The 16,909-nt window shown below is 32.6% G+C and overlaps 1 protein-coding gene across 1 annotated transcript in view; it reads right to left on the reverse strand.

The window, feature by feature from the left end:
• Positions 1–498: 498 nt before the first annotated feature.
• The window catches only part of LOC125050807 (protein croquemort-like), a 29,246-nt gene continuing 12,835 nt past the window's right edge, over positions 499–16,909 (reverse strand). The window contains exons 4-11 of the mRNA XM_047650832.1: positions 15,462–15,587; positions 14,327–14,536; positions 8,105–8,313; positions 5,683–5,791; positions 4,996–5,156; positions 3,949–4,053; positions 2,620–2,767; positions 499–2,071 (exon numbers count right to left, since the gene is read on the reverse strand). Coding sequence (XP_047506788.1) covers positions 1,946–2,071; positions 2,620–2,767; positions 3,949–4,053; positions 4,996–5,156; positions 5,683–5,791; positions 8,105–8,313; positions 14,327–14,536; positions 15,462–15,587 — 1,194 coding nt within the window. The 3' untranslated portion in view covers positions 499–1,945. The remainder of the gene's footprint in view (positions 2,072–2,619; positions 2,768–3,948; positions 4,054–4,995; positions 5,157–5,682; positions 5,792–8,104; positions 8,314–14,326; positions 14,537–15,461; positions 15,588–16,909) is intronic.

Raw genomic sequence — 16,909 nt, forward strand, 5'->3', positions numbered from 1 at the left:
GATACAATCTACATAGCATTAAACCCACCCTCAATAACGATAATTACACAATAAAAAGTACTGTTTAAGTTGCCGAAATTAGTTAAAGCTGCGGAACTGTGTACGTTCTTTTGTCGCTTTATTGTCCTCGCTCGTCGTTCTTTTGTTTACAAACTGGGATTGCTTGCACGTGCTTTATCACGAATATGCCTCAATATCGCAAGATATGAATAAAACAAGTAAGAAAATACAACATAATAACTGGTGCAGCAAAAAACGTCAGGCGAAAATAACTATACGCAATAGTGTTTAAATAAGAATTTTATGTAATTACTAACACTAGTCTGAAATAAACTTTTTCTTTTTCTAACACAATTTTTTTTCTATTTAATGACAAGTCTTTGTAAAGTCAAAATATGTCCCTTGAGTCCCTATAGAAAAATTACGTGACGCAATTTATTGAAACAGTCCGAAAAAAAGAAATACTTATATTACTTTTCAGCAAAAAATATAAAAACATAGTTTTGATTAGTTTATTTATAAAAATATATTAACACATTTATACTATGAACGATATAATAACAAATGCTAAAACTACAAGGCACATGGAATGATTGACTCATTAAACAATTTTGGTAACTTTATGTTTTTACTTTTAATTAGATTGTATGAATGTGCATAGTTTAATTTAAAATATAACTATGTAACTAGAACATGAATATTTTATTCTATTAAATAATTATATAAATTTAGTTATAAAAAACTGAAAATATTACACTATTGATCGCTATTTTCTTCACCAAGAGGTATATTACTATATTAAGTATAGATTATATATACATTTATTATAAACATCTCGGTATCTCTCTATAAAACTTACTAAAATGAGGTGAATTAAATATTGTCTCTATCACTCACTAAGGTAAAGACAAAGATAGCAGCTTTGGTATTAAGAGAAAAAGCGAAAAAATAAAAGAGAAATCATTCTTTAAACGAAGAATCGAATCCAGGGCTATATTAATTATGTTACTATGTAATATAATTACATAATAAAACTAAATATAATAGTACATATAAAAATATCTCTTAATTTAATACGTAAAATATCAAGAAAAAAATACATTAAAAAAACTTCTGCGCAACTTACGTGAAAAATATAAAATACAAATAAATTCACGTAACATATAAAAAATATTATTGAACATACTTATTAAGAATATCCATACATTGGTAATATCACAAATGAGCTGCAAATCCATTTATCATTTTTAATTCGGTTACGTATTACCGGTTTTAAATAATTACCGATAATACCGGTTTTTAATGTAATGAAACTAAAGTAAAATTGCCGTCTAACGGGCCTTAATAACTCTTAGACACTCTTAAGCGTAAGTCACGTCACAAATTTAATGGATTTGACATACGTGTATGTCATAAAAGACGTACTTGTCAATGTTAGTACGGCATTTATTGTCAGTGACAAGGCAAACATACTATGCCAAATATAGCGTTCATAATGTTTGGGTTATAATCGAAGTAAATAAAAAAAATCTGTGGCGCTACAACCGTTTTAGGTCTGCGCCTCAGATTCCTGAATCTGCTTCATGATCATTTTGAAATCTAATTGGCAAGTAGGTCATTAGCCTCCTGTGCCTGACACACGCCCTCGAGTTTTTGACTCTCAGGCATACCGGTTTCCATTGGTGCACAGCCGCGGATCGAACCTACGACCTTAGGGATAAGAGACACACAAAGGAGCCACTAGGCTCTTTTGTTATCGAAGTCCCGAATCAAGATCGTGTCTTAAGCTCGTCACACTTAATACGGTAATTTCTTTAAAAAATACTTTTCAATCATATACAAGTCCATTTTTTAATATTTCAGCCAATTTTTACATATAGTCAGCGTCACACATTCTATCACCACAATTTTACCGGTAAATTAACCGGTATCGTGTTACAGATTACTACCGCTCCGTCACCGATACGTCTTCCTGTGACGCTCCGGAAAGTATGGGCGTCGATTCGGGCGATCTAAGTAACTTTTGAAGTATTATCCAAATGCCTACAGATAATAATATCACACCAATACCCTGAAAAAATATAAAAAAATCAAAATTAACGTAATAAAAATTATATGTGTACGTTCTATAATCGTATAAATATATAATGATTTAAGAAGTTGTTGAAGAAGAAGGAAAATCCTCAAGATAGAACGAGATGGAGCCAATTGGAGGAGGCCACTTAGGAGGAGGGAGGATACTCTTTAAGAGGTCCTTGAAAAAAATTCAATAATTATTTAAGTATAAAATCGTAAGTCTGAGTATATTTTGTAAAGATGGATGAATCTTTCAAGGATTAATGACGCTAAATTATTATTAATAAAGATTAACATCTTATTTGATATAGAATTAGTATTGACAATCAAAAAACATTTTTTAGAACCAGTTAATTTTTGTTTGTACAGAACTCTGAATTTTCATTGCGGAGAATTCTGACATTTCATAAGTGTTGCTACTAAAATTCCCAAGTTCTCCACCGAAAATATGAAAATTGTATCACTTTCCAAAAATTCACACTTAATCAAATCCTGCTACACCAACGAAGGTTAGTAAAAACGGTTGGTATTTTGAATACTTACCGTAAGCGCATAAAAGCCAACAGGCATATAATATCTCAGGTTCAGAGCGAAGCGGGCGAGGCTCGCGTACTCTTCGTTCATCCTGACTTCTTGGCGGAACCAGAACATTGGCATAAGAGTGTCTGCGTCTGGCAGTTGATTGTTAATACTGGAAATAAAATATTCCTAAATATAGTTGAGAAACATTTTTTTGAAGTTATACTTCTTTAGGCGCGTTATGAAAAATTGATGAGAGTGAAATTTTACGATGCGCGCGCACCGTCACACAAAATTATCAGTGTAACTATAGCGTGCGCGAGCGAGATGGGAATAAGACAATCTACAAGTAAAAAGAAATAGAATATGCGTGAAGTTAGCAAAGAATTTTGAATGACCATAATGACATTTACCTTTTAAACAAATAAAGGAGTTTTAATTATTTTTTCAAAGAAATTTAGCAATGTTTTTTCACAAAGACCTATTGTTACTTAGTTAATAGGTTATGAAACATACCAAGTTATTAAATTGAATTAATAATATAATAAAACAATAATAATAATTGTTATTAATATTAATTAATAATTGAATAATATACTAAATATTAAATATTATTAAATTGTTTACGTTAAATATTATTAATTAATTATATTTATAAAATCTTTATTTTAAAAAAATAAAGAAGGCCAAAGAAGTATAACTTCTTACGCGCGTACATAAGTACACGCACCATTTTTTTATGAAATCAAGAGTTTCGATTCCGAAATAATTCAATTGGCGCAAAAAGATTAACAAAACGCACTAGCTGAACTTTTCCAAGGGTTTTATGAACAAACATACATACACACATCGACTGGATTGGGTACCCTTAATATTAATTTCGTAAAACATCCAATTCTAACAAGACGAGTAATTTTTCAAAGGAAATAAAAAGTCTAGAAACTGAGTTTGATATAGTTACTTTTTATGCACAATAATATAGTACTAACATTAAATATAAAATAAAAAATGCTTAGAATGTTGATCAAGCAAAACATATCAAATGTAACATATACTAACCATACTAGTTTTTAATTAATTAGTTACTTTATTATGTTTAAGTAACCAAGATGGTTAATTTTGTTGATGGATGGTTAGTTTGATTAATTAGAAACTAGTATAATTGACTACAACCAAAAGAAGACCCGAAAAGGGTATAAAAGTATTACGAGAAAAGAAAAATATATACTTTTTGTAACAGTAATAATAATTTCTATTGTTAATAACATACTATAATTTTTTCCACCTTTTGCAATGATAATGATAATAAAATTAATTTCATACGTTAATAACAATAGAATAGTGAACACTCACGTGATTCCTCCTACATGTCTGACAAGTAGATTTATCTGCAATTGTGCTGATACAGTCAACGGCATACCAGTGAACATTTCCAGGGCCAGACGGAAGTTCATGTCTCTGGAATTACATTATATTCTTGATTTTTTTTATTTTTGTTGTGGATTTTTTGCCTGGATTCGATTAGTTGACCACACATTTTTGAGATTCTGGACTGGATCCGATTTGGGAAGATACAGACAAAAAGCATGAAAGATAAGTGGAAAATGTTTTTGTATCTTACTGCGTGTCAGATGAGAAAAGAGCGTGGTACAAATGGTTAAACATATAGTCTAATCACCAAACGGTTAAATATTTCAATCGACCTAACAGTCAGCCATAATATGAGCAGTTGCATAACCAAAAAATAAAGTAAAATAATTTTTCACTATAATACTAAAGTTTTCATTACAATCATAATTATCTATATTATATATATAATACTTATATCATAATTATATATAACAGACTAGGATGAAATCCTTTTTAACAGATTTTTAAATTAACGTTCCGTGAAGTTGTATTAGAATACTCCTATTCTAATTTTAAATTTTTATTTAAAAATTAATTAATTACTATATGTAACTGTTTGTTTTCTAAAAGTAAATATACAGGGTGGCCAAAAAGTCTTGGATCAAACGCAAATAGGGGATAGATGAGGTCATCAGCGGCAAAAAATTGTTCTACGGGAGGTCTCTAAGGTCATTATGAAAAAGATACAGGATGTAGATTTTTTCGAATTTTAAGAAGAATTAGTAAAAAAATGTCAATTTTCATATAAAAACCAAAATAAATCATAACTCTGCAGGGGTTGACTGTAGAGACCTCCCGTAGAACAATTTTTTGCCGCTGATGACCTCATCTATCCCCTATTTACGTTTGATCCACGACTTTTTGGCCACCCTGTATATTGTTTGTGTAAAAATAAGAAACGCTTAAATAAATAAACGTACACGCTAACGTACTAACGTACACACTTACGTACACACTCACGTACACACACATATAATCAAATGTTCTTACTCTGTGGGGTTAAGTCCACTAATCTTGCTTGGGTAATACGAGTCCATACGGAGGAAGTGAGGCCGGCTGACAAAAGCTGGTGCTCCAAACCGACACGAAGACACATTTAGGGCTCCCGGTGGAAGGCAGTTCTCATCTCGAACTTCGTCACAGTAGCATGCCTGGAGATTGTTTTGGATACATTAAAATTAACGGTTTAAAGATTTATCGTGGTATATTTTGCGTTTATGTACATTTTGTACAAAAAGTCAACGGCGTATGTTAGGCACAGGAGGCTGATCACCTACTAGCCTATTAGATTGACAAATGATCATGTAACAGATACAGAAATCTGAGGCGCAGACCTAAAAAGGTTGTAGCGCCACTGACGTTTTTTTAAACATATATTCACAAGTGATAGAAATGGAAGTTTGAAAGAGGCCTTCCTAGAAGGAGGAGAGGATTCCCAGAAATAGGTATGTGTTTCTTATTCACAAAAATTTTAAGTAACAGACACACATGACACAAACAAATTAACGATACACAATAAAACATAATATATTAATTGAATAAGGCAACAATCATTGTAAATATAAATAACTTAAGTACATATTTAAAATACCTAACAAAATAAGAATGATATGTTAAAGTACGAATATTTGATGTGAAAAGGTTTTAATAATTAAATCCATACATGTATTCACTCACCATTCTCGGATACCTGTATCCGTTGTCAAAGACCGAGTCATTCGCGACGTACATCATTCCCTCGATACCCAAAACCGTAACTGTCTCATTCTTCGCGAGATTCAAATATCTGAAAAAAAAACAAAATAGATGAAATCGTATATATACGAGCCAACAGTCATTTGTTTATGAATCCCCTATTGGTAAATGTGGCTAGTTCATAACTCCAGGTAATGTGCTATTTTAATTAGAATATTATGTCAAAGCAACATTCTACAGTATTTTTTTTTATAGAACGGGGGGCAAACGGGCAGGAGGCTCACCTGATGTTAAGTGATACCGCCGCCCATGGACACTCTCAATGCCAGAGGGCTCGCGAGTACGTTGCGGGCCTTTTAAGAATTGGTACGCTCTTTTCTTGAAGGACCCTAAGTCGAATTGGTTCGGAAATACTTCAGTGGGCAGCTGGTTCCACGTAGTGGTGGTAAAAACTGCCTTGAAAAACGCTCAGTTGTGGAACGGCGGACGTCGAGGTGATACGGGTGGAATTTCGTATGGTAACATAAATCAAAGTATATACAGAAATGCTAGCTGTCCCTTCGAGAGGTAGAGTCAGAGGTAGTCAATCGCCTGATGGGCAGGAATGGAATCGCTTTCCCCGGTGAAAGCAGTATTTACTCTAATCTGACTATACTTGTCGCGAAAGCTTGCCATTGCCTTGCTTTAGCTAATGTTTTGGATCGTCCAGATCCGTTTTTTGTCTGAAATATATTTTCCGGGAAGTCTTTGGCATCGTGTTGCTATCGCGCATGCACAACGCCATCTATTGTTTTATAAATAAATGAAATGATGAATTAAGATAGCCGCCATTGAATTCTATAAAATTCTTTAATTGGTTTAAGTTTTCAATAACAGCTGAGCAGTGTTGGCCTAGTGGCTTCAGCGTGCGACTTTCTTTCTATGTGCGCATTTAATATTCGCTCGAACGGTGAAGATAAACATCGTGAGGAAACCGAAATGTCTTAGACTCAAAAAGTCGACGGCGTGTGTCAGGCACTGGAGGCTGATCCACTACTAGCCTATTAGATTGAAAGATGATCATGAAACAGATTCAGAAATCTGAGGCCCAGACCTAAAGAGATTGTAGCGCCACCTAAAGCGGTTTAAAGAGGTTTTTTCAATAACTATCCGCTCGTCAAATTTTTTTTACGCTTTACAGGGAGCGTTACTAATAAATATTTGTGTACTTTTATATTATATTAGAAAGTATTAACTAGCGAAAAAACACATAAACGTTGATAACGCCAATAATCCGTGTTAAGCCTTGATTTAATTTTTTTATCAGCTAATTATTATCAGCTGACATAATGACTATAGAATCACTGTTACTATCGGCCAATTAATATTCGTTCATTTATTGATCTAGCAATATTAGCAAATCAAATTAACTACTTTGTACTGGCTTTCAATTTGCCGTTGTTAATTTATAAGCTGTGACATATAATGGCAATGACAGCTGACAGTAACGCCATTACTCCGACATATATATTTAAAGCTAGTATTTTTACGAGTACAAATTGTTAAAAAATCGTTAATGTGAACAAACTATACAAGTTAATTTGTTATCTATTGTGGACAACGGAAGGAGTGGCACTTTACAATTTGATCTAGGGCATTTTAAATGCAAGATAAGGAGAGTTTAAAGTACCAATTCAACCACGATCTGGAACACTGCCAAGATTTTGAGTATTCCGCATTTTGTTACCGTATTTTACTGAGAGCTCACGAGAAGAAATGGCGATAAACTCTGACACTATTTTAAACCACCAAGTTAATGGACTAAATATTTTTAATTTTGTTTTTAACATTTTCGTATATGCCATGTAATCCATCTTTGGCTATATCTTTAGTATAATTGTTTTTTAGCTATAGAGATTATATATAACAAATTATAATTATATATGTAAGGAAAACATAATATATTTTCCTATACAAACTCCTGTCTATATTGTATTTTATATAAACTCTTTGTAATGTTGTCTTTGCCGTCTGATCGACGATGTTTAATTTATTTCACTTGACATAATATATGTAAGATATTTTAATTTTTTCATTATATTATTTTACTTTATAAAACCTAGAATATAGGCCTTAAATGTTGTTTCTTTTGTATACACAGAGAAACGCAGTTGCGCCTTATTTACTCCCAGTATAAGCGATTGATACTATTATATATATATAGCTCTTAATATGTACTATTATTACGAAATAAAGAACCACACCGTGCTACTCATCACATTAAATCAATTATAATAATAAAGAAATATATAAAGCGATAGTTATGGACAATGGACATACAATACTGGACACAACACGCAAAAGTACCAATACGACAGTAAACAATGATTTAGATTGTATAAGAGGTCAAAGAAAATATTCTTACGTGCATATATCAGGAGCGAATATCGTAACTTCAGGTTGTCCTATCTCAGGAGCCCATAGTTCTCCCGTTGAGCCCCGGACTTCGCCACATTCGTCTCTATACATCGTCGTGTTCGAGTATTTCCACTTTTCAATATTTCCCAATTTACTAAAATCAGTCGCACCCGTGTTCATTAACATTATACCGTCGTACTCCCGGGAACCATTTCTCTGGAAAAAATACCATTATGTTTATAGGCTTAAAAAAAATATTTCACAGGGTGTCTTTCTTCCCCTAATAGAGGCTGAGGATCACTTACTTGTCTTTTAGAAATTTACATGAAATAAAATAAATAAAAAATAAAATATGTTTATTATGGAATATAATATAAAGGTATCACTTATTCCACGTCATTAAATCTGTATCGGTAGACATCCCTACTCATGGACAAAGAAGACAAAGGGTGTAGGCCGAGAAAAAAGCCGGGGTAAAAAACTCTCGGTACTCTTTTAAAATATTAATTATCATACAAAATGACTATGGCAAACATAGATAGAAGAAACCAGAAGGAAGGGGAGATACGGTCCGCTTTTTATTTGTATTAAATTACAAAACTGAACGGAAACCACGCCGTCCAGTTTCCGGAAGCATGTTCAGAAGCATGACGTTTGAGCCAGCCATCGTTTTACTCCTCCATATTTGATATATCAAAACGACTAAATTGATTTTGATAAAACTTAGACTGTTTCTTTATATACTTGACAAATCAAAAATAATCATATTGATATTAAAAATCGAGAAGAATAATACAATAAACCTGTCAACCATTTCAATTAATGAGAATCAAACATCGTGATTTAAAACAAAAATCAATAAAATATTTATGATTTTTTCGTGCCGGCGTTGTGCGTGTGGCGGCGAATCAGTTGCGCAGAATTACATCACCGTTACGTCGCTTACTTTCGCTTATTGTATAACCACGTAATAACGGACTATTGATATTTCATTTAGTATTAAGGCAGGAACTAATTTGCTTCTAAAATTTTTACAATAACTGTATTATCGTGATATGTTTAACGGTACAAATCAAAATACAAAAATCACGGTTGATTTTAACTGTTTTAAAACCATAATTAGTGGATGATTACTTCTAATTGTGGCTAAAAACTTGTCCGATTTAGTCCAGCAACTTAGAATCTAATAACACCTTATTTTATTTTAAGGAAATCCATTTACAGACCCCGCCCTAGGGAAACTTTTTAGGCGAATCGGGAAGCGTTCTTCCCTCCGGGAGGTGCAATGGACCCTACTAGACTCGCTGGACGGGTACATATACGTAGTATGCACTGATTAAAATCATTAAATTCATTTAAATCGTATTTTGACGTAGTTCCGTAACTCGCTATAAAAGGTAAGCTTTCCCAAAGTCAACTCTTACAATATCTCTTCTGGTTTTTCTATCTATGGCAAACATAGATAGAATAAACCAGAAGGAGGAAGATAGACCAAATTTCATTAGTCTGGTTTAGTGAGTTACTTTTAATATAATATTTATTGAAGTGAAACTTCTTTAGGCGCATGAGGGTAAATTTTTTTAAGGATGAAACGCAATAATCATAATATTAGCGTTACGAAGATGTGCAGCCTTTTGTCGAAGAAAAGGGAGAGAGCGATTGAGACCGATTGAGAGTGAGAAAGGGCGAATGTAGCATGAAGCAAATAGCCATGGAGGGAGCAAGCATTAGTGAGAAAGATCGAGAGAGAGAGAGAGTGAGATAGGGCGAACGTCGCATCACGCACAGTGCCATGAAGCAAGAGGTGGGAGAGAGCTATAGTGAGAATGATTGAGAGAGAGAGTAAGGGAAATCGAGAAAAAAATCACGCTACTGGTTGATGTATTCGTTTAGTAGTTACATATTAGACCTTTAGATGACAATTCTGTCGCATAACGTCTTGTGCAGTAAACGCAGATTTTTTATTTATATTATCATTATCACGTATACAGAGTGTATACAGTGTGTAAACAGTGTGAATAAAGATATACAAATACATAGAGTTATCATATACTGGTACATGATCATCTATTGGGGCTTTTACTTTAGTAATAATTACAAAGAAGTTTCACTTCTGACATGTGTACTTTGTACGCACGCACTTTTTTTTATTAAAGTACACCGCATCATATATAATGCATTTTCTATAGTAAAAGTTACAATCTATCTATTACGGTGGACGTACATTTTACAAAAAAATATTACCCTTTTTTATTTAAAAATACTTATTCGCTTTACAATGCGTATTAGGTACCAGTTATGCGCTTAACATAGCATTTTTTAATATTAGTAGGAAAGTGGGGATATCATTATAATCCATTGACCTATAGATATGGGTCAGATAGCATGTTTGAAACGCATTTTGAAATTAGTAAACCAGTTCGTTCTCTTTGTAGCTCAATATTATTGACCTTTATATTTTATTATTTATAATTTAACGTATAAAATGGCCAAAGTGCATAGCTTAATGGTACATATTTTGATTAATTAAATATATTCTATTTAAACAAATATATGTTTTGTTCCTCCCATACAAAAAGGCCAATTTCATATGTAAGGAACAAATATAATTTGAAATTAACATTGGATTCGATTTTCATAACTAACATAGTAGGCGCATACAGTTAATCTTATCAATACGTTATGTATAAGTAATGCAACAGTACATTGCACCGCGGGTTAAGTGATTTTTTAATCACTTGTTTTGTTTGTTATAAAGATAGTTTATGTATACTAATATTATGATAAGGAAACATTTGTAATATATATTTACTTTCACATAATGCTACATTGTCGCTGATGCGTCATATTGGATTTTCTGTATTTGATTTATTTCCAAAATATAAAAGAAAAATGTCCATCCGCAACAGCCGCTAATTGTAACAATATATGTTGCATTCTTTATATATATATTAAGCGATTATTAGGTCATAGACTTAGTTTTCTTACATAGTATGATTATATTAAGGGCTTAGTTTTCTTACATAGTATGATTATATTAACATCTTTATAAATTGTAGCCTATGTGTTATTCTTATGTATTAGCTATATTATTGTAAAGTTTCATTAATATCCATTCAGTCGTTTTTACGTGTAAGAGTAACAAACATTTGCGTTTATAATATTAGTAGGATAGATTAAAGTTTCTAGGTTCAGAGGCCAATACATTTGTGTCGGCTGAGTAGCAAACTAAATATGATATGATATAGTATGATATAATGACAATGACATCGCAAGTGATAGAATTTAAACCACTCGTACCACTCATATTCTATACCATAATATGAAAGACTATTAAAGATTATTTCAAATTCTCATGTATCAGTCATTTAAATAATGTATATATGTTGACGTCTTATGTGTCACCGAATATGATTCACACACATTTGTAACACTGAATCAAGAGGTCGAAGTCCCTATTTCATTAAATTAAAAATATATTTCGTCACAAGATTTAATTCACCAGTACAAAGGTTATATAAACTTAGGAGGAAACTGTTTTAATTGTCTTCTATTCAACAACTAACTTTTAGGATCTAATAAAACCTATTCGAAAGCAGTTTCTTGAAAATTGTAAAGAAGTGTTATACCTTATAAACAAACAGAGTTGCACAGCGGACACTTGCCCTTAGTTGGGATACTTTTTATGACTTACATATGAAAGATAGACATATTATGTCATTATTATATTTTTTTTATGGGCAAGCTCTACAACTTTTCTCTCGTAAGAAACGTTTTCGTTCGACCGCATTTTCTCCGACTGTGCATATCGGACTTGAAAATGCATTTTTTAGTTTCGAAGTTTACAAATAACATGATTTTTTAGATCCATAGATCAGCACATCTCTGTAGTCTAAAGCTCTACCTATGTATAATATTAGTATAAACTAAACTTTTTCAGTAAATAGATATCATTCTAATCAGAGGGAACCCAAATAACTCTGCAGAACACTCTTTATACTCCGAGTTAACTTTCTTATTATTATTATGACATTATGATAATTAATATGACATTTGCATGCTCATATGGCTGATTGTGGGGTTTTTTATAATTAATCAATGTGACTGTACCACTTTCTTTGCTCTATTTCATTTATTTGATTTATTATTATTATTATAGTACGCAACGTTCTGCGTAGAGAGAGAACGAATCAATTATGTTGAAAGTAAATTAGTTTTTTAACAATCCAGCTGAATATTGCAATTTCCAACGTCGAAGATGGAAATTTATAGGTCTTTCCAATAAATGGCTTTAATGTGGGATTATTTAAAGACTCTATCAATATCGAATCGTTATTATCCGTTATCTCGTCTCTCGGATATAATTTACGTTTATATCCAAAGATTATTTCAATGGCACCAACAAAAACAAAATAAATTTAAGTAAATCTTTTGTTTATACATTTTGTCTTTGTATATCCTCGTCTTGTCAGTTGTCAGATTTAGAATTTGGAACGCATAGTGTTGCTATGACACGCAAAACTCGTCCCACTTTAATTAGCATTATTAAACAAAGACCCAATACAATATAAATTAAAAAGTATTACGGGGCGGAAGGGGGGTCTGAACTGCGATAAAAACAATAACAAATGTATATTAGGGACTTTCGTGTACTTTAAGCCACATATTTTTTTTTAGGTAAAAAGACTAGGACTTTTAGGTAAAAATTGTCATTTCGTGGGCGTTTTACTGGGTTCTATTAGGAGGAAGTTGTACCGGACCGGATTTTTCTTTATTTTCTTTGTGATTCTAAGTGGTCTTTTAATACTTGTGAAAAATTTGTGTATATCAAAAAATTACAACCCCACAAATCGTGTATTAAGAAATTTTCTTTTATTGTGAAGTACTTGGGAAAATCTAAACATGTTTATACCATGTTTTATCCTTAACAGTTGTTCTCAAATGCACCGGTCAATGACCTTTAATGCAATACAACTCAAGGGCATCGTTATCTATGTGCAAGATAGCTAAAAAAATCCAAACTAGTATAAAAAGTTGTTCACCTTTTAGGACCGTTTTTTTAACAGAGTGCTTAAAACTTGTTTTTTTACTAAGCAAAGCTTTAGGGAATAACATTGTGAAACAATTGGGTTATTTGTTTCTGTTAAACACAAATATATACCCCATACACAACCCAGTCTAAAAGAAAAATAAGCCGAAAAAGTGCTCGATTTCAAACTGCCAAGTATTTCTTATAGTAGTTTTATATAGACAGTCTGCGGACAATTTCTCCTACCACGATTTTTAAATCAATATCACAAAATTGCCTAATGATTATATACTAAAGATATAGATATGGTATCTACATAATATGTCAATTATGTTTGTTACCATGGTTACTATTAATTAGATTATATTTGAGTACAAGTACCAAAATTAAAATAATGTATGTTAATCAACAAATTGAAAATTAAATTTTGAAATATAGTTTCATATATCCAGGTATTTCTGTTTGAATGTAGCAGCGATGACGTCAACGTATCTAAACGCGCTAACGAACCTTTTTTTTTTATATCCGAGGTGGAAATGCATTTGCGCATCCCCTGAACAGGGGTATGTGGGACTCGACCCACGACAAAATCTCTGCTATTCAGAGACTGGGTGAGCAATACCCATTAAAACCACCTCGCGTAGTTCCGACCAAGCCGCGTTACAGAGGCTCCGGGGTCGCTGTCGCATTCTACCGGGACCTCAACGGCATGTTACACTCAAGAACCTCCGGTGCAGTATACACTACATAGGAGGTAGGAGATGGGCATATCTTCTCCTATTTACTTCCCGTCTTCTATCCCTAGGGAAGTATTGACACCTAAGCATATCTTATATCTACAACTTCTCGACTTTATCCAGTCAGAGCCTTCGGGTCAGTCAGTGACTAATCGAGGATCCCTTTAGGAATTATCCCTTTAAGGAATTCTGAACAGCTAAGAGTTTGAATGAAGCTATTTGAATAAATTATTTTGCATAAAATACTTATATTTCATAAATTTTCTTTTCGAAATTAAAAAAAAAAAACTCTCTCACTCTCTCTCTATCGGTCTCAATCGCTCTCTCCTTTTACTTCGACAAAAACGCTGCTTTGTCACGTTTTACAAATTACGTGTCACAAATTATCTTTGTCACGTTCCGTAAAAATTTTACCCATTAAAGAAGTTTTACTTCTTTTAATAATTGTAACAAAATAACTTACCTCATAAAACCATCCGAATTTATCATACGGAATATTAATTGGTAGTTCCGGAAAATGTTCTACAATTTTCAGTACTGGATCATCGATTCCATTAAACAGCCAATCGGCGACAGGCGCCGACAGGAACATGTGCTCGTGTAACGTGCGGAGGAAAACGTCAACTGTCACTTTGATTAGCGGGTGGCTGTTACGCATGAAGTATGCTATCGTCTGTGGATGTTTCGTGTTAAGATTACGTCAAAAGTAACATAACAGAAAATGAATATATAGCACAGAAAATTATTTCAAATGGGATTTTTCATTCATATCTTAATTAAAAGTAATCCTTAAAGGGAATTTGAGAAAATTGAAAGTCGCAGAGAAAAAGTTTTAAGGGCCTTATTAATATTGTAGGAATACATAGTCATCATATACCGTTCTGGGTTATATCCTATAAACAACAGATTTCTTGGTAAAAAATAAATCCAATTTTAAATAAAGTTAATATTTTACCCGTCTCTTTTCATCACAGCGTAAACACAATGTGACAGAAAGAGACGAAATAACCATTCCGAGTGTGCATATATTATTATATAGATTTATTTTTTCAGGGAATAAGAGGTTTAAAAAGACAGTCACATCTAAATCTAATAAGCGTGAGACTATCAGGAAGAAATGTAGGAAGTAGTTATATAAGAGAAAGTAAACAGGAGGGACGTCAAGTAAAAAGATGGGCAGATATTCTGCTGAAGAGATGGAGCATGCTAACCCAGGATAGAACAGAGAGGGTTAAAGGGGAGACCTGTGTTTTTTTAATGTAATAGGAAGCAAACGGGCAGGAGGCTCATCTGATGTTATGTACCGCCGCCCATGGAGTGCATTGCCAGAAGGTTTGCAATTGTGTTGCCGGCCTATCAAGAATTGGTACGCTCTTATCTTGAAGGACCCTAAGTCGAATTGGTTTGGAAATACTTCAGTGGGCAGCTGGTTCCACATAGTGGTGAAAAGTCAGAAGACAACACAACTGGTTGCTCAATTAATAATTTTTTTTCTTACCAATTATGTTATTCTGTTTGTAACGTCAACTACTTTGTTTATGAAATTATTTTATGAAATCCCCCCTTGTCAATTGTCTAATAAACGTACGAAAACTCACCACAACTATAGGATTGAGACTGGTGATCGAATCTGTCAGGGAGCCATTAGACATTTCCGGTTCAAAATGCCAATATCTCTGGTTGTAGAATGTTATAGTACTGTTGTCATTCCATGTCAAATTCACCTATAAAACAAACAAAAATTGATTAAAGTAAACCCTGTTAATCTTCGTTCTCGTATCTCTGGTACCAGCATGTTCTTAATATTCAAATACCTAATGTTTCTACCACAACATACAAAAATAGCTGATAGGAAAAAACAAAAAACTCATCAAACCGGTTCATACGTTTAGAAGTTACGATGCCACACCGACAAGTCAATCTTTAAACACCCTTGTTTTTGCGTCGTCAGATGTTTTGACGTGACAACGTCTAATAAATCAAATCAAGCATGACTCATTGTCCTGTTACGCCTACTGTATCGTTACGCTCATTGTCCCGTTGCGCTTATTGTACGCTTTTCTCGCATCTATCTCTTCGACTAGATTGGCCTATGCGTCCGAGGATTCACCCCTTCTTTATATCTATACAAAATAGTGATAGTTCAACAAAAATGATTCAATTTTTTTCAATAAAGTCGCAATCATTTTATCAATGTTTTGTTATGACGTCGTCACGATAAACTTTATTCCGTAATCCGATTTTACAGACAACCGTTTTTTTTTACTTAATTAACTACTATAACATGGAACCATGCATTTACCTATATATATCGTTAAACTCTGATTATTTAATGCCATAATAACCAGTTAAAACTGCCCATTTCAAGAAATGGTTTATTCATGAATTACTGACATAACATCAGTACCTATATATTTTTATTACTGATTATAATATATAGTTAAACTCGCTTACATTGTCTTTCTTTAAAACAATCACAAATCTATCCTTGAATTTTGGACCCAGCTATCACATTTAACTAATTAGCTAGTCATATCAGTTATGTTACAAGTATTATTTTATAGGAAACGCGATTAAAAAATTCTATTAATTAATCATTGATATTGATTATTGAATGACGAACGTTTTGAAGGTTATCATAATTTAATTATCCTTTAAGAACTTTAATCTCTCCGTGTCACATTAAATTAAACAATTTCTAATCAAAATATCATACCATACATTAATATAGGTAACATAATGTACGTTAGTAAAGTCAAAATGCTTCTTAAATTTGCGTCAAAATTCACAAAACAGGAAACTATTTTCACCGACACTATAATCTTATTTTTAAATCCGTAGAATTCTGACATCTATCATTTTTTGACATGTCAGAGATTACAAACCTTTTTGGGCGGACACATTTTTAAATTTTAATACGAGTCTGAACATCTGAGTCTGTACATACATTGTATTTGTTAGTGAATGTTTCCATTTAAAGTGAAAATTACGTCCCTTTTCCATCACAAACAGTAAAAAACGCACAAGTAAAGATAAATTTTTTTTT

This window comes from Pieris napi, chromosome 7 (assembly GCF_905475465.1).
Source record: "Pieris napi chromosome 7, ilPieNapi1.2, whole genome shotgun sequence".
In the NCBI taxonomy this organism is placed as follows: domain Eukaryota; kingdom Metazoa; phylum Arthropoda; class Insecta; order Lepidoptera; family Pieridae; genus Pieris; species Pieris napi.